Source organism: Leptonotus elevatus, chromosome 10 (genome assembly GCF_054856555.1).
Source record: "Leptonotus elevatus isolate MCC_2025b chromosome 10, RoL_Lele_1.0, whole genome shotgun sequence".
Classification (NCBI taxonomy): domain Eukaryota; kingdom Metazoa; phylum Chordata; class Actinopteri; order Syngnathiformes; family Syngnathidae; genus Leptonotus; species Leptonotus elevatus.
Genome location: NC_141248.1, coordinates 12,510,717 through 12,535,338, shown reverse-complemented (window position 1 = coordinate 12,535,338; position 24,622 = coordinate 12,510,717). Strand labels below are relative to the sequence as shown.

The 24,622-nt window shown below is 40.6% G+C and overlaps 1 protein-coding gene across 4 annotated transcripts; it reads right to left on the bottom strand.

The window, feature by feature from the left end:
* Nucleotides 1-668: 668 nt before the first annotated feature.
* LOC147167114 (arf-GAP with GTPase, ANK repeat and PH domain-containing protein 1-like) lies at nt 669-24,385 on the bottom strand. Of its 4 annotated transcripts, XM_086087707.1 has the most exons (22): nt 24,310-24,385; nt 24,094-24,221; nt 23,817-23,950; nt 22,374-23,507; nt 17,598-17,656; nt 17,425-17,512; nt 16,706-16,791; nt 16,484-16,625; nt 15,643-15,777; nt 15,430-15,551; nt 12,916-13,077; nt 10,860-10,943; nt 10,523-10,627; nt 10,268-10,427; nt 8,546-8,674; nt 8,329-8,469; nt 8,106-8,165; nt 6,151-6,302; nt 5,599-5,689; nt 3,909-4,131; nt 2,586-2,889; nt 669-2,034 (listed from the first exon to the last, which is right to left on the bottom strand). In XM_086087707.1, exons 4-22 carry the CDS (start codon nt 23,434-23,436, stop codon nt 1,756-1,758), a joined length of 3,585 nt encoding a protein of 1,194 aa, XP_085943833.1. In that variant the 5' UTR covers nt 23,437-23,507; nt 23,817-23,950; nt 24,094-24,221; nt 24,310-24,385; the 3' UTR covers nt 669-1,755. The 4 variants fall into 4 exon arrangements, with proteins under 4 accessions (XP_085943833.1, XP_085943831.1, XP_085943832.1 ...); XM_086087705.1 differs by lacking the exon at nt 24,310-24,385 and having other exon boundaries at nt 24,031-24,284; XM_086087706.1 differs by lacking the exon at nt 24,310-24,385 and having other exon boundaries at nt 24,094-24,284.
* Between the last annotated feature and the right edge of the window lie 237 nt (nt 24,386-24,622).

Here is a 24,622-nt window from a genome sequence, read left to right as displayed (position 1 = left end):
ACCGGAAGTGGCTTGAAATGGGTTTCAAAATATGAGCATTGACAGGAAATGCAGTGTTAGCTGCCTTAATCTTGCTGGCTTAACAGTGTTTGGTAAACCTGTCTTGTTACGTGTAAAATAAAATGTATTTTTGCTATTGGTCTCCTTTTGTACATTTTAACTATTTATGTTATAATCACCGATTGGGATCTTGTAAGAACATTCCATTGTAAATTCGATTTTTGATCAAATACCATATCCATGTTGTTGGAGGGAATGGTAAGCATTGTTGGATTGAGACACTAATAAGGTTAAAATTGTATATATTTATTAAAATGTTCTAATCTAAAATTGTCCTGTCTGAGCCCTGAAACTCCAGGGCTGAAAATGAGGCCCTGGTCCTATCATAAATCATCTGGTTCTGGTCTCTGGGTCTCCAGCAGACAGTGTTGAAGCTCCATAGTAATAAAAGTGAGGCCAGCGCTCTGACCTAGAAAGATGTAGGCCAAAGCCAAGAAGCAGACAATCTGACAGTGAGATGATGAGTGTGAAGTGATTTCTACTGGCTGATTACTGCTGAGCTGCAACATGTTCCTGTCATCTTGGGGGACATAAATAGACATAAACACAATCTTGCCGACACGAAACATTAGTCGTCTGCTTTCAGACTCAATGAAAACAGCAGGAAGTCGGCTACGTGTATTGATAATGAATGCTTTATGAATCATTGCATGAGTAAAAAAATACAAATGAATAGAGACTCTTTACAGCACAGACATGTATACTCAGCAACAGTCGTTAGATGAACACAGAATTACATCGAGTACGGATGGAATGACTTATTTTTATGCTACTCTTTAAATCTCCATGTGGGCAACATTCCTCATTTCATCACACTGATTATCAGCCACTTATAAACATTCATTCCAAATGCTCACTTGTATATATTGAAAACAACCTATTAAACAATACTTTTAATCTCTATTAGTCACAGCAGGAGAGTCCGTTAACATCCATCGAAGCGGCACCCTCTTGTCTTCCTGACGACATGACGCTTTTAAATACATTCAGTTGAAATGAAGGCATTTCCTTCGCTCATGTGCACATCACCGCAGTGGCCTGCTTCACTTTCAAGATATCGAAAATGCACAAGTCATGTACAGTGTTTATGGCGCGCACAGTGATACAAACATTACATATAAATCTTAGTCTTGAGCTTTGAAGAGTTAATTATCAAAGGAACACCAAAGCAAGAAACTGTAAATCTCTTTTCTCGAGCCACTTTTTGTACACAGAACCAACTGTACAAAAAGTACAATAACAATGCTGGAAATTAAGCACTTTAATTTTTTTGATTTTTTGGGGTGGGGGGGATTTATAGAACTCTATCATCATATCTAGATTTTCAATTAAAACGAAAGCAGCCATTGTAGCGCAACTTGAAAATTGAATGTGTTTGGCTGCGTTGAGTGCAACACAATATATACACTCTCTTGGAAATACCAGTAAATTGATGGCATTTCAATCAGATACATACAGAACAATTCATTAGCTTATTGCAGTTCTTTACATTTGGATTTGAGATCCCCCCCCCACACACACACACAAACAAGTATGTGGCAGTCTGTGTGTTTTCTTCACTCTATCACTATTAGAGCTTGTGTCACAACACTAGTGCAACATCTGGCCACATGCTCCTCCATTCTGAACGTGTAGGCCACAATCTGACGACCATCTTTAAAAAAAAAAAAAAAAAAAAACACTCCTGTTTTTGTTTTATGACACGGCTTTTCTCGACGTATTGTAGCTGAAGCTAGCGCCGCCCCTGTGCGAGACCTTGAGCGTCGTGGCGACCGTCAGGTTCGGCGTCGTGCCGATGGGGAAGCCTGGGTTGGCTGCCGATGCGAATCCGGCAGTTGCGGCGACGGAAGGGGCGGCTTCATTGGGACATCCGTACTGTAGCAGGATGTCGGCGCACTCCTGGCTGCCCGCCATGCGAGCCAGGGTCAGCGCTGTTTGGCCCTGAGCATCCCTGTATCGAACGTCACATCCATACTGACAAGGAGACATAAAACAATAGGATTCACAATTTGAGAACGTGTGTGAATATCAATTACACCTGCATACACCTGAAGCCCGTATCCCATTGTGGGGTGAATGCTCGCGAATGTTGATTTCACGCCAGGGTCAGTTCAAGGTCGCAGTGTTTTTTTAAAGTGGAAGCCAACTTTAAACATTACTTGACAATAATATGTTACATGTGACCTCACTTGTCTAAACATGACATTCTGATTAATGTTACATTTGTGGATTATGAGTTATGAAGCAAAATCCAGCCGTTTTTTATCCATCTCAGGTCTTCAACGAGTTATTTTCCATGAGGTGCCATGTTGAACTTTCAGTGACTAGTATGAGAGCGTGTGGCAGCCATAATACCAACTTTAACACAACTGCTCCCTATTGTTATCCTAACGAGTCACATGCAACCGGGGAGGGACAATTTTAACTTATGGGTGTACAGGCTTTTGTTGCCAGAGATTTAGCTATAAACGGCTTAATTTTGAGTTGTTTTTAGGGAATAATAAAAGAGTAAAGTATACACTGACCCAAACGAGAAGCTGTGTCATCACCACGTCGGCCTGCTGACAGGCAGCGTGAAGGGCCGAGCCGGGCAGCCGCAGCGCCAGCAGGGACCGGGAGGAGAGCGCCATGCTGGGGGGGCCGTTGATGTTCTCCTTAGTGCAGTGGGCCAAGAGCAGCAGCAGTTTGGGGAGATTGTGCTCCATCGCGGCCAGCAGAAGACGACCGGACAGTGTGATGTCGGGACCCTCGTTGGGAGTGGGAGGAGGCAACGGCGCCACAAAAAGTTTCTGCTCATATTTGGCTCGAATCCACGACTCTCGTTCCTCTCTGGAAAAATAAATAAATAAATAAAAGTTGTGGGCTTTCAGGGACAGAAAGCTGCCAGCAGGCCGAAACAGTATAAGAAGCACTAATCAATATGTTGTAATAGTTGTTCCCTACAAGTGTATTAATTTATTCCTAACAGCCTATTCTCTTCATTTTGTAGTGTTTCTCTTAGTGTATATGTGAATGTTGGATTTTATTGTCCAATCAGATTTCACCTGACTTGTCACTCTGTTCTGCTTCAGAATCAGTAGTTCTGGCAGATGCATCTTAAATGACATCAGCAATTCTGTCGTTAACCAATCAGATTTCAAACCTAACTCTGAGGGCCAGAAAGATGGCCCCACAATAACATCAGCAATTTTATGTCCTCTGATTGGTGATCAGAGTCAATTTTGTTACAGTCAAGTTGGACAAGCAAAATGTGTCTGTAGCTATTGCCACATAGTCATTTTAATAATCATCATCTCTGGTAACTATAATGTGTTTATTTATTCATTTATTTAATTATAGGGATGTTATTAGATAATTATTGGCCCACAATAATGTCAACATTTTTCCCTCTTCTGATTGGTTGGTCAGAGTTTTTTAAATGCTGACTTGGTCAAGTCGACCTGAAAAATTGGTAACATTTCTGCCTTAAAACTCTAATTACGCTAATAATGAAAAAAGAAAACACATTTGCGTCACCCAGAAACAATATTTGGCCATTTGCATGTTTGAACTTTTGGTCCGTCACCAACAAATGTCTGACTTCCAGGGAGTGCTTAAAAACTGATAACATACTTAAAAAAAAGCCCAAGGTTTCAACTTTAAACTTAAAAATGACAAAAATAAAGTCTTACGTAATTACGGCAAAAGGCGCAATTACTTGAGAAATCACTGGAATAGTTGATTATCCAATCAATTAAGTTCAACTTCTGCTAAAATAATTACAGCAATGCATCTTGTTTGTCCAATGTTTTTGTGATGTCCACAGCAAAATAAACAATAAATACAAATATTACTTGTGCAGTCATTACCGGGTAGCATCAGGTGGGGGTTTCCGGTGGCCCATGGTGCGCGCCTCCCATATACAGTTAACCATGTGGTTGCCAATGGCACTGAGGACCAGCGTGAGCTCTCGTGGCAGATCGTCCAGGTCAAGAGAGCGAACGCGCGAAACGTGGGTCCCCAAGTTCCTGTGGATCCCCGAACACTCGATGCATATGAGGGCGCCGATGTTCAAACTGGCCCACGTAGGATCTTAGGAAGAAAAAACACAAGACAATCACAATCTTTAATCAACGCTAACTATGCTCTAAAAACTATTGGGTCAAAAGTAACCCAATTATGGATAAAAAAAAATGGACCGATCCACTTTATGCGTCAATTTGACCCAACTTTCTGGGTTGTTTTATACAAAATGACCCAATTTGACCAATTTGTATGAGTTGTTTTACACTAAAAGTCAAAGTTGGGTTAAATAGACCCAAGTAGAGCATTTGTTAATTTTTTACCCATACTTGGGTTATTTTTCACCCAACTGTTTTAGAGTGTAACCATTTCCTTAGATACTAAACCAGTGGTTCTTAACTAATCACAGTTTAATAAGATTCAATACAAACGTTGTATCCAAAATTTTGCTTTTACAAGGATAATAATGTTTTTTTTAAATCAACACTGTTGTAGAGGTATTAACTCATTCAAACCCAAAAACGTGTAAAAACGTTTCTTTTTTAATACTTTGTCCTTCAATCCCAAACACATATTTACCCTTTTTAATTTTTTATTTTGTATGTTTTTGGGCTTTGATGCAGGTTCTGACATGAAGAGGCGGCTTAAAGCAATGGCAGTTATTACAAAAAACGGCCAGCAGATGGCAGCAGAGTATAAGAGATCAGCCAGGGCCATGTTGCAACAAGCTCTTTTTGCCAGTTTTCACCAGGAATGTGAATATTGATTACATTTACCTATATTCTAATGCTAATTGCTTCAAAACAGAAACAGATAGCAAAAAAAAAAAATTCTGATAAAAAGCAATAGAACACAATATTCTGTGGGCCTTGCAAAATCAGTCAAAATCCAGTAAAACAGCCGGGAGCAAAGGGGGTTGCTTCAGTGAAAATGGCTGGGAGTGAATGAGTTGTTAAATATTTTTTTATTTGCAGTGAGTGGTGTACAACAGCACCGCATAATCCCGAGCTGTTTCGAATACTTTGTTCATGTCATCTGCTTATATTGATACAATCCTATTATTGTCACTTGACTAGAGTATAAAAAAGGCTTCTTTAAAAAAAAATCTTTATATGATTCAATAATTTCACATGTTTTCACATTTGTTCCCAAAAGAAGACCACTGAGAGAAGTTTTTTTTTTAGTGGAGAAAAGTCTCCTTCCTCCCACATCATGGTGACCCAATTTTATATTCAGTGTAACAATTAACACGACATGAAAGTGTTTTTTTTTGCAGCTTGTAATCAAGATTTTAACACTCTGTAATGCGCTGTCTCATCCTGAGAGTTTTTTCTCCCCACGCTGTGATCAGTCGAGTGTGCAAGAATGTGAGAAATTACTCAATAACTAATGGGCGACTTTGTTCTATTGTTCTGTTAAGCGCTATTCATCTTCAAATGAGTGCAGCAAGAAGATGAACGATGATTGATGCATGAATCGCTCTGAAATAGTCAGCAGTCAGATGTGACACGGAATGCAAAAAAAGATGTCACTAACTGGGAGCATCGCAGTCGACGCAGAAGTTGTTCCCTTTTGCGTTGCGAATCGCCTGCAGAGCCACCGCCTCGCTTTGGCTATTCTTGCGGGCCTGTGAAAAACACAAAGTGTACAGTGACAGCTGTCCTTTTCAAATCTGCCTGTGAAAAAGCGTCTATGAGTATATTAAAAAGGGTTTGACCCGAGGTAAATTGTTCCCATAAAAAAAAAAAAAAAATCATTGCATTAACTTGTGATATCGCAGGAAATTACATTTTTAAGCACTCATCCGAGAATGTGTCCTTGCTGCAGTGCGGATATCAGCACAAGACAATATTGAGCAGGCCCGAAATCATGACACGCTCGTGATGAAGTGGCTTCAGCGGTGCAAAATCAATTAAACTGTCTTTTTCTTTTTGACAAAAGCCATCACGACAGTGTTGTAGGGTCATGAATCACGGATGAGATGTTTTATTGTATTTTTCTTTTGCAAACAGACAGCAGGCACCATTAAATACAGGAGGAGCAAGATTTTAAAGGAAGTACGCATTTGCGTATGTGCGTGTGTCTGACCTTGTTCTTACTGCTCTCACACAGCTGCAGGCTGGCTAAGATCTGACTCTCAATGGCCTGCACCCAAGAATCCCTCTCCTCCACACTCTGGGCTTCAAAATGCCACGTCTGGCCAGAGCTCGACACAATGAGGAAGTCATTGTTTTCTTCATCTGTCACACACGCAATACACAAACATACAAGCTCTCAATCGCAGGTTACTGTATTTTGCCCTATTTATTTGAATTGACCTGCATGGTTGTTAATACACACAAAAAAGTTATACATTGCTAATTATATTACTATCCTAGAATTGGAACATCTGCATTAATTTTTTTAATTTTTAATACTTTCTTGAAAGTAACTCTGTAATAATAAAGTATGACATTTAACCCAAACAATGACCCAAAAATCTTAATTCTGTTCTTCAATATACGAAATATAACCAAAACATAAAAAAGATTTATCTGCTGACTGGCATGCTCGTTCGTCCAGTATAGGAGTGACAGGGGTTGAACTACTAAAGTTTTTTGTGTAGTGGACTATAATGTGATGATTTTTTTTTTTTAATTTTTATTATTTTTATTATTTCAAATTATTATTATTATTTTTTTTATTATTATAAAAAGCGTTTCTGTGTTTGACTGTTTTAATTTCATTTGTTGAAGATAGACTTGCTAGGAGTCTCATTTTGGTAAAATATTTCCACACACTTATAGCACACAAGCAGCCATATACTAGCTTATATTGACGTCAGTTTTGTAAAGCAACACTAGCATAGCTTAAATGGCACAAGTTACTTTTTTTTTTTAATTCTTTACTCTACTCTCTTTCAAGTGTAAATATTAGCCTACTCTAAAACGGAGTCTATTTGATCCCACTCAAAATAGAGTAAAATTTATTCTAAATAGAGTCAAATTTACTCTACAGAATTTACTGTGTATGCTTATTAACATACTTTATAATATACTTAAGCATACTTTTAAGTGTACTAAAATGGGCCAATTTAGTCCCAAGGAGTTTACTTAAAGTTTACTTTTTGTACAAGAATAAGTAAAACAAACAAACTTAGGTATACTTAAGTATACTCTATTATGTACTTAAAGTATACTACTTTCAGTAAAGGGTCATGATGTTAGCGTGTGTTGTATCCATCTCACAATTTCTGATAAATAAAGTTCTTGTTTTCACACAATTGTTGTCTATACATTTTTAGACATTACATTTTGGTGATTAAGATTGAGTTTCACTCCACGACATTCTTCAACATTATAGAGGCAAGTGGGCTAGCCCAAGCTAGCTAGGCTAACTGCTAGGCTGTTCCATGACCAGCTAACATTTCAGACTTTCGCACTTTTCGCTACTCCACAGTGCGTTATACTTTGGCGGCCTTGGTAGATGAGAGGCTCGAGAGTCCTCTGTAAATTGGTTAATTAGAAGACGTGATGCCAAAAACATGATGAGTGATTAGCTGACTTAGAGCGTTAAATGTGCAGCAGTAAAGATGATAATCGGTCCAACTGACCCTTAAGTGACAGTAACTGAAATGTCGACCAATGACAGCACAGTTAGGCAGAGGAGGCGGGACTTAAAGAAACCCAAGTCACAACAAAAGGAGTAATATTTGTCGAGTGTGTGACTGTTTAAAGTTAGCAAAAAGTAGACCTGAACGGGAGAAAAGACTTATCACCAAAAGGTTCAAATATATTGTAACTTTTAAAATATTACCACACTAAATTTTAATCCGTGTACTTCACTTAAACGGTTAATATGGCAAGTGATCAATGTTTTGAGCGAAGACAAGCACGCCAGTAGTCTGTATGTAATATTCAGTAGCAACATAGTCTTGCACCATACGATGCAATGTCTTTCCCTTTTTTGACACGCCAACAGTAGCACATCACATACAATATAAGACATGGTACAATAAAAGTCCAGAAGATTCATCAAAAGAGGACAAAGATAGGGCACGTTACCTGTTTTGCTGACATTCCTTAAGCTACCAAAGCTCTTAAGTTTCCACATTTTGCGTTTGGCTATAAAGAGGGGAGGGAGAACGCTGAAATCATTAACATTGCGAGAATTCTATCATGTATATTTCTTTTAAATATAAAATTGGTGTAACAACAAACAATCAGTCAAAACTAATTGTTTCATATTTATTTGTGAGTTTTATAATACGGAGGAGCTCATCATCACCTTCTGCTTGGCCAATGGTGGCGTCCCCTTTCTGGTTCATGCTCTTCTTCCTGCGATGCTTCTTCCTGTCCTCCACTGGGGACGTGGAGCCTACGTCTTTGGTGGACGAGGAGCTGGACACGCCCTCAACTGCAGAGTCTGCTAACACGTTCACAGACACTGAATCCTCTCGCACTATGTTACATAGTATTTCAAGAATTCTGTTGCTTTCCCTCACCGACACTTTGAGCGTGGTTGGAGACGTTGGAGGAACATCGCTGCACGCCTCTGTTGCTCCTCAGGAAGAGACCGCCCCCAAGTCCCTCCATGTCGTCCACTTGTAGGAGGCTGCTGGCACTGACAGGAACTACGACAAGCATGGAGTGAATGTATAAGTTAAACAAAAAAAAAAGAAAAAAAGATCCTCTTTGTGCTTCTAGACTAGATAATCAACACAGCGCTGTATATCCTATTCATAGCAGTGTCAATATGATTTATTTATTCATACACAGGCGCCCCTCCAAGGATGCCGCGTCTTCCTATTCACAAGTGCATAGAATTTATTCATTAATTCATGTTCAAGTACCACTTATTTGCCACTTATTTGCAATTGTTTATGCAATAGATATCTTTTATTTTGAAATACAGTATATATAAACCTTTTCTTTGTGTCTCCTTGCTGCTGTAAAAAAACGGAAATTTCCCAAACAAATACAGCTAAATTCTATTCATCTCCCATCTGATAATACTGCTTGCTTGTTTGCTAAAGTTAATTGCTCAGCCAAGGATTTTTTCATGGCCATTTGCTTGTTTGTTAGCAGGATTATGAGGCGACCATGAAAGGCGGAGTGATGAAAAAGACTCCAGAAGAGTGAATAAAATGTCAAATCATTTTTCATTGCTATGTAAGCGCGGTGAGGAATGTTTATCATGTCCAACTCAAACTCAAGATGTTCTGGGTTGGAATCAGATTTCAGACCCTTCAGTTTGTATGTTCTGCCTCATGTTTGTCTGGTTTTAAATGGTGATTTGATTTATTAAGGGGGGGGGGGGACTACTCAAAGCCACCTCACCCTGTGTGAAAAATAATTTACACCCCTTGTTGAAGGCGAAGTCAACCCCCCCAAAAATTTTCTTGACAATATTATATTCTATGCAGCCCGGTATTATTATTAATATTGCATTAGTCAAATATGAGTTAAGCAACAAAATCCATCCGTTTTATCAATATCAGAAGGCGGACATTTTGCCACTTGCTGTCGGGTGAAAATGACATCACAGTTGCTCAGGTCACAGGTAACAACCGATCACAACTCAGCTTCAGAAAACAGGTGAGCTGTGATTGGCCGTTGCCTGAGCACTGAGCAACTGTGATGTCATCTTCAATCAGCAACAAGTGGCAAAATGGCCGCCCCCTGAGATGGATAAAAAATGGCTAGATTTTGCTGCATAACTCATATTCCTCAAATGTAATATTAATCAGAATGTCATGTTTAGACTAGCGAGGTCACATAGAACATATTATTGTCAAGAAATGTTGATGGTTGGCTTCCCCTTTAAATCATGAATTACTATGGCTAATCACATACAGTATTTGTGTTCACGTTCTCTGACAACAAGTGTTTTTACATGATTACATTATATTCTATGGACTGACAAAACAAAAGTAGCAATCATTTTTCCACACAGGGCTCACCTGGAACCCTGATGAGGGCATACTGTGTACAAATTTGATGCATTTTATTGAATTTCTTATTAGATAAAACATGAATTGACCAAATTTAGCAACCTACAAGGGTTATGCATTGCTGAAAGCCAACAATTTGGTGCCAATCCAAATTAGCATTATAATGCCTTCTTCTAGCAACAAAGAGGATTTGGTGTTGGCAATGTTTAGTCATGTCAACATATTTTTTGGGACATTTTATATCCGACAAAGGGATAAGACATTTTCTCTCACCCAGGCTGACACCCTCAGGTCCCTGCCCATCTTTGACCCTCCCGTTGAGCCCGACTGGAGGGCCGCCAGTAGGTACAGCACGAGGGGGACGCTTTCCTGGCACCTTCACAGTCACTCGCAGCAGATCCATTTCTTTCCCGGGGGTATTCAGCATGTAGTCCTGCCAAAATCATACAGCCTCCATTACAACCTACTACCAGTTGGCTGATGCTTCAACATCGCAAACCCTCAAAAGTGCTGTCAAAACACACTCACGTTGACATTAGAGTGATATGACAGGATGCCGTCACTGGAGAGGGTGACGTATTTCTTCTTCCACTCTTTGTTGAGTGAGTTCCCGCTGCGCTTGAGCAAGAAACCCTGGTAGAGGTCACAGGGAAAAAAAGGGGGGGAAATGCGCTGTTAAGATCTTGTGTGTTCATCTCACACCGTTAAAAACGCCCACAATGTATTATTTACCCATATGGGGTATGCATTAATTCACACAATGACAGGTGTCGCTACATGTGTCATTTGAAGGGAGTCATGCTGTGATGTCCTCTGCTGAAGTTCATTGGATGCACTAGATTTGCATTCTGCATCTTTGTCTTACCTGCTTGATGGGAATGAAGCGCCCGCTTCCCACATCTCCTTTGCAGTCTGCACTTCGCCTGGCTGAGTCGCTGCCTCTTCGACCCTGAAGGAAACACAAGGGGACAAAAACGTGCTTTAAAGTGTGGTGATGCTGAAACTATTACACAATGTGCACCGCGAACAGTACATGTCCCATAGGAAATAAAAGAAATTTAATTAATTCAAGTGTCAAAACTCCACCATGGTACGACGGTTAGGCAGGTTTTTTTTTCCAGTAATATTTTAAAATCTCTAATTGTTATACACATACATTTTTTTAGAAGTGCTTGTCCTCTTTAGGATCTTCATTAGGGTGTGCTGGAGCCTTTTGAATGAGAGACAGGGCACATTTTGACAAAAAAAAGCCTAAACATTTCAGAAGCACTGACCTACATTTACAACCTGAATTACAATATTTTTTTCTCCATGAAATTGTATTAATCTATTTCCAACAGTTGATACATGTATGTGAATGTTTTATTTATTTATTTATTTCAATAATGTGTTCTATGCGGCCCCACTAGTCTGGACATAGTATTCGGATTAATATTGCATATGTGGAATATGAATAAAGCAGCACAATCCACCCATTTTTATCCATCTCAAGGGGGCGGCCATTTTGCCACTTGCTGTTGACTGGAAATTACATCACAGTTTCTCAGTTAACGACCACTCACGGCCCAGCTTGCGAACGCCACATGACCAAACTCACAAAACAAGCTGAACCTTGATTGGTCGTTACCTGAGCCCTTAGCACTGTGATGTCATTTTCAGTTGACAGCAAGTGGCAAAATGGCCGCCCCCTATAGATGTATAGTAATAATTTCTATAATTGCAACATCAAATTGATGGTATTTATATAATTATATATTATTATTTTTTTCAGAATGTTTTTATTGCTTTTCATACAGAAATGTAAACATAATGTACATTCCAAAACAACCTGCATGGGAATATAGTACATTGGCTCACATACACTGTAAGCTATATTTTTCCCAATGATATTTTCGTACCTAATATATTAATATATAAGGTGTAATTGAGTCAGCTAAACCCCCACTAAAAGCTCAAATAACAAAAGCACGGCCACAAGAGTTGAGTTTTTCATGAAGTATGAAATGCCCTGGCCAGAACTAACTTGGTTCTTGCCTTTGCCACCTTGAGAAAACCAACCCAAAAAAGAAATACAAATCTCAGCTTCTGTGGAGTATGCACAGGCCTAGCAATCTTCCTTCTCTGCTCCTTCTGCTCCTGGCTCACCACCGTATCATCGCCAGCTGGCCTGCGGCACTGAAACAGTCTGTCTCACAGCTAATGACGCGCAAGCCATGCAATCTTCTGCTAGCACGATAAAGCTACGTTAGCAGCGGCAATGAAATACACCGTCTCACAGCTAACGATATGCTTTAAGACGACATAAAGAATGCTACCGAGTTAGCGATGCTAAAAACAGAAAACATAGCAATTATGTAGTAAATCCAACAAAATTGTGAGGATTATTTTCGATTCATAAGCGGCCATTATTAATCAAGAAACATGAGCAGCCTTGTGCAATTCATGGAGATAACTTAAAGTGGTTAGGCAGATGAATCCGCTTTCATTAATATGCCTCTTAATACCGCCACTATTATGTCACAATTTTAGAAATCATCAATAATATACAAAAATATGTGAAATCCTCTTAACATAAAAAAACAATGAAAAAGGGAAGAATGCTAGCACTGGCAGAGAAGTGAGCTCCATAATGAAAAGGTCATAAGTCATTTGCATGGCTGCCATTTTACAGTAATGACACCTACTGCACATTATAGTCACACCAGCCGACAAATTAGACTTAACTTGCTAACACTGCTAATTGAGTGGAGCCCTCGGAGAAAACAAAGGGATTACAACATTCATACCCCACGCAGGCCAATTAAAAAGAACCTCTGTGGCTGAGAGTGACTCAGCTAATGTATTTAATTATGGATACAGCCAGCTTCATTGTTTTCAATTGGTTAAACATATTTACATGCTTGTGCTTGGCATATATTTACCGAAAAGCGCGCGGTGCGTCTGCGGGTGGCACTGCGGACTGAGCCAGGAGTGCCGCTGTCCTGTTTCTCCCCTCTTGCCGACCTGCCAATCTCTTTATGGCTAATCACGGGGGTGGAAGGAAGTGATGAGGAGTAATCGCTACTCTGACCCCCATTACTGGCCTGCAAATGAAAGAGAGGGGAAAAAGATCTTCATCGAGTCGAGGCAGTAGTTAATAGCAGTGTGTGTGAAATGATATTAAATATTTCCCATGACCATGCTTGTAAAAACTGTAATTAACACAAATAATGTTTTTATTGAAGGGTGATATGAGCCACATTACTTTTCAAGGAGTGTAATTATTCCCTGTACTTTAATTTGATTGGGTGCCATTTCTTTGAAAGTTAATAGAAAAAAACAAAATATAGTTGACTGTGGGGAAAATTACCAATAAATGAAACAATGTTGTTGTTTTTATGGAGGGGGGGGGGGGATTACAGTTATCACACATTTGATTTTTCAAACAACTCTGCATTTATATGGGGAGAAGAGTTTATACGTGGTGGCAATAAAAAAAGAAAAAGAAATATGGTAAACAGAATTAACGATCAACTGCCTCGTGAGAAGCAGAGTTCAGATCGTTTTTTTTCTTCCTATTAGTATATAGTTTTATTAATTAATTAATTAATTTAACGTGGCTATGAATTCACCCCATAGTGCAAATAATTGATGTATTCTATAATGGCTGAAAATTTGGTCTTTAATCAGAAACATGTTTTAGGGCAACCTTTACTGTCAAAAGAGTAATTTTAGGCCAAATAAATAATCCAAAATTTGTCTGGAGAAGATTGAAGATTGTGATGAAGGAAACAGTGTGTTAGTGTTAGTCTAATGTACTGAGGGCCCAAGACGGTGCTAATTTGAGCTACACAATAACAACAACAAAATGCAGCATCCAATATTTTGAGATTCATTTTTTTCTTCATTTAATCTTCCGTTTTTTGATTTTTTTGGTTATAATTTTTCAGACTTTGTTTTTCATACATTTGTAGACTGCCTTTCTGTCAAATTTCTTACATTTTTGAAAATTTGGTGGACATATCATGGTAATTTTCTGCCTCTTTTTCCTTATTTTAGACATTTTATGGCTATTTTTTGACAATTTTTTGGTGCCTTTTTTGCTATCAATTCTCTGACATTTTTGGGGCAATTTTCTGGACATTTTATGGTATTCTTTATATATTTTCGGGATTCCTTCTTGTTTTTAGACATTTGATAATTATTTTTTTAACATTTTCTTTCTGCCTTTTCTTAAATCAATTTCTGACTTCTTTTTTTCCAATATTGTGGACATTTTGTGGTAATTTTCAAGATGTATTGTTTTGTTGTTGTTGACATTTTACAATTACTTTTTAAACATTTTCTTTTCTGCCTTGTTAAAAAGAAATTTTCGAACTGTTTGGGCAATTTTGTGGACATTTTATGCACATTTTCTGCTTTTCCTCTTTTGGGACATTTTTTCAGGTAATTTTAAAAACTTTTCATCTATCTTTTTTCTCTCTTTTTCTGACAACTAAAAAATGAGGACTTTGACATTTTTTTTTATATTTTTTTAAATCTAAATCATTAATTCATTAAAATAATATCTTAAACAATACTGAGCTCTTTAAAAAAATAATAATAATAATAATATCTTATCTAAAAATAAAGATAATTATGTATTAACAAAAATTCAGCTAATTATTATTATTTTTTTAGAGCTCCACAGTGAGCCACAAGAGCGGGACCAAAGGCGGCCGTGGCTCAGGGTGTAGAGACGGTTGTTCAGTAACCAGAAGGTCGGCTGTCTGATCCCTGCTCTCCCCAAGTCAAGTGTTGTTGTGTCCTTGGGCAAGGCACTTCACACTCATTACCTCCAGTGCTACTCACACTGATGTATGGAAGGTGTGAATGTTTGGTGGTCGTCGGAGGGCAGCAACGCTTCTGTCAACATGCCCCAGGGCAGCTGTGGCTAATTAAGTAGCTTACCGACACCGCAGTGTGAATGCATGAATAATGTATCCATTGTGAAGCATGTTTGAGAAAGAAAACTGCTATATAAATCTGATGCAATATTATTATTATTAAACAAACCCATGTTCTAGGGTCACATGGTGGAGCACACAGTGGAACTGCGCATCTCTATTTAACATTGAAACACAGACTTGGGGCTCTAGTTTCAACAGCACATCTGCGCTGTGGCGCAAATGCTGGCGGATCCAGATTTTTTTTTTATCATTGCAAGGCTCACTGCACCTTTTTTTTTTGGTGCCAATTTGGCAGATCGGTCTAGGCCAAGCTGGGAAAGCTGGCGCAGCAGAAGGAGTGTCTTGGAGATGCATTTGGTGGAGTAACAGTTTGGTGGCAGAAAGTCGATCTGAACCATACGCCCACTCAGACCACTTCTAACACCGGCGTGTTTAATTAAATTGGCACTGGCTTAAATTCAGTAGCCGATAATGAAAGTAATGTGACCATTTTTTTCAATGCTTTACCTGTCCTGGAAAGACACCAGACACTGGGGTCGAACCTCCAGAGTGACTAGGAGAGTTTGGAAGAGATTTACAGGAAGCCAGTAAAGCAGCTTGCTTCTTGGCAGCCATGATCTTCTGAGCAGCTGGAACAAAACGAAGAAATCATTTACACCAATAAAAGGACAACAGTTTCCCCGCATTTTTTTAAAATACTGTAATGTGGCTGTGAGATACCATCAGTGAAGACCCTGTTGACATTGAGGCCGTAGGTGGCGCATGTTTCGTAGTAGGTGCAACGGCGCACATCTGAGCAGAGCTGCCTGGCCCGGGCATCATCGATGACCCTGGGGTTGCTGCTGCTGATCTTATCTGGTGAAGACATAAATGCTAAATCAAAGCTGGGGAGTGGCCTCTGAAAACGCAGATAAAACCCTGAACCTCCCCTGTTATCCCCTACAGCTTTATCACATCCAAGTAATCTATTTTCAAGGTTTCTTCCGTAGAAGGTAGATTTTCTTGACCTCACAAAAGTGTTGCTTATGTGTTAGACTGGCGTGACTGTAGGTCAGAACTATTGTCGTCATCTATTATTTTGAGAAATGTATGTTATTGTTAACCAGTCCATATTTGTCCGTTTACATTTTAACTTGCACACCTCTCTTCACCGAGCAGCAAATGTATGCACACAGAAAATACAGAGACACACTGCATGCATTTTCCCGCCTCCCACGAGGCACAACTCAAGACAGTCGAACGGTTTATATTCAGAGCAGATTTGCGAGAGGAGTGAGTGGGTGTATGTGTGAGCTAGACAAGCAGCGAAGCAGGTTTAGGGTAAACTGACAATCAGGTAAAAGGAGTAAAAGCTGTTCCTTAAAAAAACGGTTTAATTCCTTTAATTAGTTGCAATTATTCACAAAATGTGCCAATCTGAATGAACATTTCATCTCAAGAAAGTAAAAAAAAAAATCAACAATCCTGTTGGAATGCTTTTAAATGTGAATTGTTTGTCAGTGCTGATGAACTCCAAACTAAAATGGCTTCCTAATAGAAAAATACTTCAAAACGTTCTCACCCTGCGTGCCAACGACTACGAAAGGTATCTCGGTGACAGGCCTGTGGGCGGCAAGCTGATGGTAGATCTTGTACACTTCCTGGAAGCTGGCTTCGTTTTCCAAACTGAAGACCAGGATAACTGCGTCCAGCCAGCTTGCGAACTGAAGACGAGGCAGACAAGGAGTAGGCGATCACGACACACGAGAGAAGGGCTGACTCATAACATCGGTTCCCGACTCACCTGGGCTCCTGGGAGTTCAGTCTCTTCTCTGATGATCAACAAATGGCTCTGTCCATCAATCGAGACGTCTTTAATGTACTGACGCCCTGGATAATTAATATGAATAATGATTCAAATTTGCCATAGAAAAGAAGGAAATAACAAAAAAACAAAAAAAAGAGTCATATTTACTTGAAAAAAAATCTAGTTTTACCATTTGACCAGTTTATTTATTTTTAAAAAGCTACACAAGCATTGAGAAACAAACTCATGACCTTCAGCTTCAGCCACTCTACCACCTGAGCCATGTCACGGTTGTTGTTTTCCACTATTCTGCATTGCTGGTGTGTCCAAAATGAGACCAAAAACAGGTCAAGGATTCCGCCATCAATATACTAACACACAGCAGGAGCGGCATGACTCAGGTGGGAGAGTGGCTGTCTCTGAACCTAAAGGTTGTAGGTTCGTTCCTCAACCATTGAGTAGCTTTTTAATAAATAAACTAGACAACTGTACTCAAAACTCTCCTTTTTTTTTCAAGTAAATATGACTTTTTTCTCCAGTGAAAGCCACATCAGTGAGACATGCACAAAAGAAAGTCCACCAGGAGCTGTTATTATAAATTGCCTATAGGTGGAAATGTGAGTTGTTATGGTTGTGTACCAAATGTTGTGGTCAATGAGTGTGTATGAGTCAGTCTGTCGTGAAAGAATGCGGAGATGATGAGAAGCGAAACTGACCCTCAGCATTCTCTAGGGACAAGTAACTTCCTGTCAAGTGCCTGTGGACCAGCGCAGACTTCCCACTGCACAGGCCTCCCAACACAGCCTGATACACAAGCACACACATGGAGTAAGTCACTAACAATCTATTGTAATATCAAAGCTCTGAGTATGAAAGCAGGCATTCTTACCAGGTGAAGTTCTTGTACAGTTTGAGTGATGGTCCATTCCTGACTGCTGGTGCATGCAGCTAGAGGCAAAAAGAGAACGTGGTTCATAAATACAGCGCTGCATCAATGTAATGTGGCGGTTCGTGGTTTGGAGGGCAACAAACTGGAGCCAAGTTTGTAAACTGCTCTTGGTCTTCTTGACTCTTACGCTTTGCTCCTTCTCATGAGAGAGACATCATGACGACTGAGGAGCACATTAAAATGTCACACTGACAGTGTGTTTTATTTCTGTGGCGTCGTTGTCTGACTTGTTGTCCTCGAGCTGTCGTCTATCACACAGGTTTTCAACGTATGAGCCAGTAAGCTTCCCCTCAGTGAACATAAAACAGCTGATACCTCCCTTACTCCCCATTCTCCAATATACACACTTTAAATGCCATATTCAAGGTATTATTGCTGTGCTGGTGGTTGTGTCCAGTTAGACATAAAAAGGCAAACCCAAACAAGAAAATTCAGTCCAAAACAAACCCTGACTCTCACATTTACATTTTCAACAACAAAAAAAAACACAGAAGAAAATAGTCCCACTGAAATATTTTCAAAAATATACTTAATAGGGTCATAATCACTATAAAGTGCATTTGATGCCCTCATTCAAATCTTTTAAAATGTGTTTACTTCATTTTACAACATTTTTTTCATTGGAATCTACATGATTTGGAAACAGCAGGTCTCCACGAATACATCAAGATGATGGCTCCATAAGTGAAAGCCTCAGGCAACAGGAGCCCAATAAGGAGAAGGAGCCAGATGGTCAGTCATGGAAAGTCCCCTGCATGGCATGTAACACCGACAAATTGAAGAAATGGCTGACATTGAAAAAACAATACCAGTGGCTAGAAAAGACTAGACTGAAAGACACCACAGACGCGCACATTTTTGGGTAATTCCAAAGACATTTCATGGTAATTTCTGCCTTTTTTTGTTTTGGGATATTTTATGGTTACTCTTTGGAAATTTGTAGGTAACTTTTTCATCTACCTTTCGTCTTAAAATTTGGACTGACATTTTTTTAATTTATATTTAATTATTAATTTTTTAATGTAATCATTAATTCATTTAAATAATATTTCATTTAAAAAATAAAAATAAATATGTAAAAAACATGATTAATTTACACTTCTTTTTTTTTAAAGAGATCCACAGAGAGCCACAGGAGAGGGACTAAAGAGCCACGTGTGGCTCCAAAGCCGCAGGTTGCAGACCCCTGCACTATACAGTAAAAATGTAAAAGCACCCAGGATGATTCTGCTTAAGAGATGAACATTAATGTGGCCATGGAAACCATCGTTGGTCTGCGTGACTCAGTCTGTTTGCACACACACACACGCCGAAGGTCTTTTTTTGTGATGTTGTGCAAAATGCACCCATACGTTGTCTGCCACACTGGGGACACGTTCTACCTTAAAACCCGTTTGACGACTGTCCCCCTCCCACCGCTCACCCTAATCCTCCATCTTTGGGCAATCCCCGCACTCCCCTCAATCAGCGTCACACCACCAACCAAATAACAATCCTCACAGCTGGCTGTTGCCATGGCAACTCCCTTTTCCAGAAGCCTCCGTACAATGAATGGCCTTTCTCGGTAGCGGCGACATGTGAGAGGCATAAAGAGGCCGTGTCCACCTCTGCGGGTACGTGTGTGTGCAAATAGAGTATGTATCGATTTGTGCAATTTATAACACAATATGCAAAAGACTACAGGTGAAGTGCAGACGACGTTCCTCTCGAAGAGTCAATGTGTCGTCAGTGTGAATGCTGATGACCAGGCCGCAGAGAGCAGGAAGTAGTAGCTCGTTCTCTGCATGAACACAGCTCTGTGTCTCCCTGACCTTAATTATTCATGTCCCACTTACTCCTGACAAATTATTCAGCGCTTGCTTCGATACCACAATCACCATCATAGACAACTTCCTTCAGTTTATGGCTTGATAAAAGGGTGCATCTTGTTCTTATTATTCTAATCGAGAAAATCAATATTTCATGGCGTTGCTTGTTTTTGACAAGACCGAATTATTGCTAGCAATTTAATGTAAAGCCGTGTTTGTTTAAAAAGTCGCACCTGAGGCGAGTTATTTAAGCATGATTAATTTAAAAGGCTTGACATATTGTCATATTCTGAGATTTTTTAAAAGTCACAGTCAATAACTGCCAGGATGCAATTAGCAATGAATACCAATAAAAAAAATAAAAAAAAGACGATTCGCTCAACAAATAACCTCTTGCCTGAAATGTTAGTCCGATTTTCCACGCTATACCAGACACAAAATGTCAACACACCCCTGTTCAAATGTCAGGCTTTTGTCACCGAGATAAATCACTTCAATAGATTTTCCACCATGAATGGGAACTATAACATGTACAACTGATTAAAATAAAATAAAATGAAGAAATCGCTTCAAGAGGGACAATAAAAACACAGAAAACAATGGCAGTGGATGTAAACATTTCTTCTTGAAAGAAAGATAGGCCTAAATTCTAAACCCACTTTTCTACACACTATAGAGAGAATATAAGGAACACTTATATAAAAATTTAGAATTTAGTGTTGATAGTTTCATTGCCAACAGGGGTGGCAACTGGGCGGGCAGCTTTACATGTAAAATCGCCTATGCTCCATTTTCAAGTGCAGTTCATTTCTGTTGTAAGCTGCCGCTGTGGAAGTACAAGAAAAGGTAGCAGCAAGAGTTTAAACATGACAGACATTCATGTCAGAACAAGCCCCCATTTTATTGTTAACACAATTCTGTGAATGACAACACTGGAAATGGAATATGCAGTTAAAAAGGTTAAACGCCTGGTCAGACTTTAAAGGGATACTTAACTCATTCAGCCATTTTCAGCAGTAAAAAGTAAATATTTTGTCCAGAATTAATTGATAACTTCATTATTTTTTATGTATAATTAATACAGTGCCTTTAAAAACAAAATTTTCCACTTGCTGTCGACTGAAGATGACCTCACCTGTGCTGAGGAAATAGATAACGACCAATCACGGCTCACCTGTTTTCTGGGTTTGGTCAGCAAACTGCGCCATGATTGGTCGTTACCTGTTTCCTCAGCACAGGTGATGTCATTTTCAGTCGACAGCAAGTAGCAAAATTTGTTTTTAAAGGGGAAGTCAACCCAAATGTTATTTTTTTTTGGGCAATAATGTGTTCTATGCATCCCCACTAGTCTAAATGTGGTATTCTGGTTAATATTGCGTTACGAAGCAGTATTAAAGTGTAACGCAACCCTCCGAAAATAATTATTGACAATAAAATGTTTTGTGCAGCCCCACTAATCTAAATATGGCATTCTGGTTAATACTGTGTTAGTCGAATATGAATTAAGCCGCAAAATCCAGCCGTTTTTATCCATCTCAGGGGCAGCCATTTTGCCACAACCAATCACTGCGCAGCTTCAGAAAACAGGTGAGCTGTGATTGGTTGTTGCCTGAGCCCTGAGCAACTGTGATGTCATCTTCAGTCAACAGCAAGTGGCAAAATGGCCGCCTCCTGAGATGCATAAAAACGGCTGGATTTTGCTGCATAACTCATATTCCACAAATGTAATATTAATCAGAATGTCATGTTTAGACTGGTGAGGTCACATATAGCATATATATATACATAGCATATATAGCATGTTTAATGTTGACTTCCACTTTAAATGTATTAATTGTTCATGAAAAATAAGGAAGTTAGCACATTAATTTTAGACAAAATATTATCTTCTAATTAATATCGAAGGGCTATACTTTGTGTAAGAGATATTAATGAAACATGCTTGCCATTTTCTGTTTTACATATTTATATATACATATTCAGAGAGTCATTCATATCTTAGATCCTATCTGGCAATTTTTTGCACCATTCCAAAACAACAATGGTAATGTCTAGCTGTTATGTTTCGGTTTTGTAAGGGTTGGATTTTGTTTATTATGGGTATGTTTTGTTGTTTTTGTCTGTGGTTGGTATTTGTCACGTGTTCCTGATTTCCCCCCTTGTCTCGTTACGTCTGATCACGTCCACCTGTGTTTCTTCCCTTCCCAGTGTGTCTGACCAATCGGTGCCCTCAGCCTATTGTGTTCCCCAGGTGTATCTCATTAGTGTTGGTGTATTTAGTCTGTTGTGTTTGTCCAGTCCGGGTTGGTTCATTGCCGTTTCCAAGTTTTGTCGTTTCTCCAATGTCTTGCTAGTTCCTCGTCATGCGACTCGAGTTTGCTTTGATTTAGGACTTTTGTTGTTTTTTGTCGGCACGTTGTGCACCACCTTGTTTTTGTTTAATTAATAAAACCCTTTTGTTTTGGACTTTACCTCGGCCACCTCGCTCTGCACCCCCCCCCCCCCCCCCCACACACACACACACACTTGGGTCTAAAACCACAGCCAACCGTGACACTAGCTGACTAACTATTTATAACATTAGATATGCCTAAAAAAAATTTGCTTAACAGTGACAGCATTTCTGAGAACCGGGTAAGAGGTGGTAATATATAATCACTATCGGGTATGACGGCCTCCTCATTTAAATTCAGAGAGGTAAGCGGTGATCAAGATGTTTTTGTTATCACGGTTTTGCTTTGGGAATGTGACCATCTCTCTGTAGCATCATTGTGTCAGTGACTGTGGAAGGAAGGCACACTGTGAAATAATGGGCCAATTACAAGGCCAATGCGTATGTTAAAAGTACAGAGAGCCCGCCATAGATCTCTGTCACGTTCCCCGAGAGATGAATCAATGAAGAACTTACCTTCCTCCTCGCTGGAGCCCCTCTCCACAGTGGGATACAGGACGGATGCGGTGCTGACATTTGGGGGCACAGCTGCACTTTTGGAGAAAATCCCACTAATGAACTTGAGCATCTTGCGGTCACGGGCGGGGGCTCTCTGGATTGTCCCCCCTTGGCCCTCTTTGCCTCTCCTGGCATCCTCCGAGAGGCAATGTAGGTCGCTGTTATCTAGGGTGCGACTGGTGGCTTTCCTTTGAGGCCGGTTCACGTCGCAGGTAACCAAGGAAACCTTAAATCTGTCCTCGTGAGAGTTCTCCTTGTTCATGATTCCCGAATAGCCTCCGCTGAGGGGAGCGGTGGGACGGATGAGCGTTCCTCTGCCGTCGTTGTCGGCCCAAGACGCCCTGTAAGGCCCCAGAGTCGTAGCTGCCATTAAGGGGGACTGCTCCCCGATGCGGTTATCCCTCCTCTCCAGAGTTTTCGCAGAGTGATACAAACTGGCTTCTCTGGCGTCCCTCCATCCTGCAGCGTTGGCCCCCGTATGCGACCTCATCAGGACTTCGGGGCGCTGGCTGACCGAAAAGGGGAGGCTGCACCGGGAGCGGTTGTTGAGCTCGGCTCCATTTTCGCCCTTTAGGAAGAGCCTGGGAGGCTCCCGGTAGAGTTCCGTCTTGGGGCGCGAGGCGTCGTTACGGGGCCCCTCTCTGCGGACGGTGGTCTCGAAGCTGCTGCCGCTGTACACCTTCACCATTTGCCTCAAGTGAGGGTGGGCAACGGCAGCGTCCTTGCTTTTAGCGACCGGGACGATGTCTTTTTGCTCTCTCCTCTCAGCTTTCGCCCTCTTCTCAATCGGGCTGCCGTACTTGACGTGCACCTGCTCCACTTGATCCGACACTTGTGGACCACCAGCGCATACTTCCTCCTCTTTTGGGGCATGTCTCACCTCCTCCCTGGATTTGGGGCTCCCTTCCCCCTCCTTTTCTACTTGCTGGTCGGCTACATCCTCTGGCAAAGCCTCAACCTTCACCAGGGTGAGGGAGATGAGATAGGTGGTGCGTCTTTGTGGGTTGTCGGCTTGGCTCATTGGGACAGAAGACCTCAGCACAGTGACTCCGTCTCTCCAACCAGGCCACGCATGCAAAACTCAGGAGTGAACTGAAACAGAGAAAACAATGGATGCTAGATACAATTTTAGACTATATTTAAATGTCTTACCCAGTCTAGACTGTTTTTTTTTTTTTGCCTTACTTAATCCCCATCCACACACACTGCTATACTACTACCACTAATTCATTCATGAGCCCTTCCTTGCTTTATATCCTGAACTCTTCTGTACAAATCTGACAGGTTGACACGAATGCATAGAAAACGACATAGACGGTAATACACATTCTATTTAGCTACATGGAAAAGACACAAACGTCACATTTCCCTATCTTTTTTCCCTTGAATTGTGTTTCTTACCGTCATTCTGTCGCGCATCAATTAGAGCGGTCCTTGTGCAAAAATGAAGGATTCATTTGGCGATCAAACAGGACATCAGATGGAACTAGAGCTGATCGATCCAAAAGGGAAATAAAAATAGGTGAAAAGGGAGCCTGCCGAGGAGAAGAAAAGGAAATCATTCACTTGTCACGATGCGTCTTGCAGCTGGAGTCTCCATTTGACAATGTCATACATAAAAGCAGGTATTCACAGCAGGACGGCTACTGGGGGGAAAAGCCCATCTGTTGTTATGTACCCCAAAAACGGAAGAATTTCGGCAACGCTTCCTCGTGTGTGCATCGGTCCTCTGGAGAACAGCTCCTCTCGGTCACCGCATCCTCTCCTCCGAGTGCCTCATCCAATTAGCAAGTCAATAAAATGTGTCTGTAAGGCAAAGGAAGCCCACCAGCTCACCACGGCCCCTCCTCCCTTTTTCTTCCCCTCAAAGCCCCCCCCCCCCCAGTTACTCTACCGTAATCCTGCAGCACAACTGGACTCGCTGGCTCCGAGGAGAAGCTAAATGTGAGGTGGTGGCGCTTCTTGCTCACGTTCATCCGATTTTTATCGGCGCACACTGCAAAAGAGACAGGGAGAGGAGGGGGGGGGGGGGGGGCGAGACAATTCTCTTGCCAGTGCATCTGCCCTGGTGCTCGCTCGCTCGCTCACTCTCTCTCTCTCTCCCTCTGTCCTTTCCAAAGCAATTTATGGGCAGCGCCTGCTCTCACTGCCTGGCCGCTCGCATACAAAAGAGAAGATGCACAAGATGAGAACAATTAGCATATCTA